We start from the raw sequence: 2,982 nt of genomic DNA, 5'->3' as shown, positions 1-2,982 counted from the left end.
CATTTTCATATACATATACTTATACTTATACATAACATATACATATACATATACTTAATAACAGTATACAGTGTATGGGACTGAAATGTAAAGGGTGGATGAAGAAACACGCGGCGCGGTTAGACGTCAGCCCGTATCCACCGAAAATGTCACGAACGAAGTCGTGTTCGCTGACGAAGAGGGGTGAGTAGAAACAAAAAACTTATTGGACAATATAGGAAGAGATGACCAAGGACTCCGTCGTGTACCGACGGGTGCTTATACTGGAGGGGCGGTATCTCTTCGGGTGGGTTATTATTCGGAGATGACCAAGGACTCTGTCGTGCTGGAATCGACTGGCTATACCGACAGGTGCTTGTACTGGAGGGGCGGTATCTCTTCTTTGGGGGGTGGGTATATACGAATAAAGAATGATTAGATATTTCGAATTAACTTTATAATTTTGTGCACAGTATATCGATCGACACCGCGGGTAGGTTCAAAACATTCATCTGACACAGTGACAATCTGACAGACTGATACTCATGACTTTCGAATATAATTCGTACTTAAATATGTGTCAAGTATCAACCATGGTGATTATGGTGTTGCCTGTATTGAGAACTCGAGAAGGCAGCACCATGACCATACGCATCCCCCTCCGTTAACAAGACCACTGCGCAATTGCGCATGCACAGAGTTGTTGACCTCTATTCTTCTTCCCGCTATTATCAGTAGTATTTATATCCATCTGCTCTGCCTGCTGGCCTATACTTCGGATATCTTCGGATACTGCTTGTTTGGAGGTATATACTTCGGATAAATTTTAGCAGAGGTGTACGGAGGTACGACATCCTTCTTCCATTGAACACATCTTTCTCTCTGCAGTAACGCACGGCTACAGCACAGCTTCCCGTAGCGGTTTTATACAAGTACTCACGGTTCACAATCTCGCTTGCGATTCTACCGATAGTCCAATATATTTTTATTTTTATACTAAGCTTGGGTGCTCTGTTCAGTTTCTTCTGCGCTGGAAATAAATGTAGGCCCTCCGAAGGGTATTAGGCTTGTTCAATTTTAGAATCTACGGTGAAGGGAATGAAGAAACATATTTATTATTATTTATTTGTAATGGGATTTCTATATATGCTTGTAATTTATGGGTGTATATTTGTATATTTGTATGTATGCATATGTGTGACGTGTATGTGTATGTACGTATATATTATGTTTAAGCGTATGTTTTTTGTATACATACACACACACACATATATATATATATATATATATATATGGACTCACTTGTATATTATGCGACTCAAGTTTATACTCTTATGCACACACATACACACAAGTGGGGTAGACGCATGAGATCACCATTCACCCCGTATCCGGACAAGAGCTTGTGGCAGGGTTTAAAGTTTCTATTTTAATGAGACGCCGCAATACTGGAGAAGTAACTCAACAGGTCTTTGACGGTGAAGTCCAGTTGCAACCCAGTGTTGGGGTAGCATTTTTGAATTATCTGATCATACGCCTGGTACTGGGCAATAAAGTCATCTTGCATGTACCGCCAGACCACCTGATTAATTGAAAAGAGAAAACTGCCGGGTCAACAACCATATGTGTGTGTTCTATACCTGGTCACTAATTCATTGCAAGGCTCAATTGTAAAGCAAATGTGTGTGTATTTGATTCAAACGCCAAAACCAATACACTGCAAACTATCCACTAATGTGTATCTAAGGGCAGAGGCAAATGCTCCGAAATTGCAATCTCGGCACAAGCAACCACAATGGATAAAAAAGGTTCATAGCTTTGGATACACAAGTACCGTACTCAAAGCCAAAGGTGTTTGTGATTAATTGGGGCATTGCACTAGGCGTCATACTGTACTGTGCCTGTGCTGTGTATGTCTCCTATATTGTATATTCATGTATATGAATATGGTATATATATATATATATATAGTAATGTGTGTGTGGTCCACGTGTAGTAGTGAGTCGTGTTCGATGACTCATGTGTAGTAGTGAGTCATGCTTGATGAATCGGGTGTAGGAGCGGTTAGTTTTAGGGCGAAGGAACAGTGTTGTGCGTTTTATGACATTGGTTTTATGCATACAGCTGATTCGGTGTGTGTGGGCCAATAGAACAAAAGCATAAACGGTAAAGCAATATAGCATTTGAAGTAGTGTAGAATATAAAGACGAGTGACGGACTGCAGAGGAGACCGGGCACTCAGGAAATGAGATGTTGTGTCATCTATAACTGCGCCATCAAATGAACCAAAGAACAGCATTGTAGTGCAACTAGATAAATGAACATTGTAGTGCAAGCAAACGAGATTGCAGCATTATAGTTCAACTAAATATACGAACAACACTACAATGCAACTAAACCATAAGAACAACATAATGGTGTGACTAAACAAACGGACAACCTTATACTTCAACTCAACGCAGCTCTCACAGTACACCCCAAAACCCTAGACCCTAAACCCCTATAACCTTGAACCCTAAAAAGGCAGTTCTCACATACCTGCAATTGACTACTAGTTGAACCCATATCCCTCTCGACTTTCTTGTACGTTGACACCAATCCCTTTTTAACCTCTTTGTTGGGATACGCCATCAGTAGTTTCTTCAGATTCTGCCGGCTGTATTGCAGCTGGAAACTAATTTCCGATTCCTTGACCCCGCTGTCTACAAGACTTTGAATACCCTGTGAGAACAAGTGTAAGTTGAGCGTGTAGACTAATTAATATCTGCTTTAGGTACATATGACGGTATGAACTACTCTATTGCAGCGGGAAACTGAGTTCTAATTTCCTGACCCCGCCGTCTACAAAACGTTGCTTGTGAGATGAAATATAATCTGAACATGATAAGTTTAGTTTTTTCTGCTTCAGTTAAAATATACTGAGTGTACTACATATACCAAATGTACAAAATCTACTAATTCTACTACTCCATTGCGGGTTGTGTTTAGTCACAATTTGTCACG

At 40.4% G+C, this 2,982-nt stretch overlaps 1 protein-coding gene across 1 annotated transcript; it reads right to left on the bottom strand.

Annotated features, from left to right (window-relative positions):
- Positions 1-1,388: 1,388 nt before the first annotated feature.
- On the bottom strand, positions 1,389-2,701 carry SARC_12534 (hypothetical protein). The gene is made up of 2 exons (XM_014293357.1): positions 2,518-2,701; positions 1,389-1,561 (listed from the first exon to the last, which is right to left on the bottom strand). Exons 1-2 carry the CDS (start codon positions 2,608-2,610, stop codon positions 1,409-1,411), a joined length of 246 nt encoding a protein of 81 aa, XP_014148832.1. The 5' UTR covers positions 2,611-2,701; the 3' UTR covers positions 1,389-1,408.
- Between the last annotated feature and the right edge of the window lie 281 nt (positions 2,702-2,982).

The sequence above is a fragment of the Sphaeroforma arctica genome (genome assembly GCF_001186125.1).
Source record: "Sphaeroforma arctica JP610 unplaced genomic scaffold supercont1.2377, whole genome shotgun sequence".
NCBI classification, from domain to species: Eukaryota; class Ichthyosporea; order Ichthyophonida; genus Sphaeroforma; species Sphaeroforma arctica.
The sequence above is the reverse complement of the archived record's forward strand: the minus strand, read 5'-3'. Positions and strand labels throughout refer to the sequence as shown.

What these genes read in the sequence shown, in the direction of transcription:
- SARC_12534 (XM_014293357.1), bottom strand. Translation starts at nt 2,610, where the DNA reads ATGGCGTATCCCAACAAAGAGGTTAAAAAGGGATTGGTGTCAACGTAC. An exon ending in CAACTAGTAGTCAATTGCAG is followed by an intron (nt 1,562 to 2,517) that starts GTATGTGAGAAC and finishes TCAATTAATCAG; the next exon opens with GTGGTCTGGCGGTACATGCA.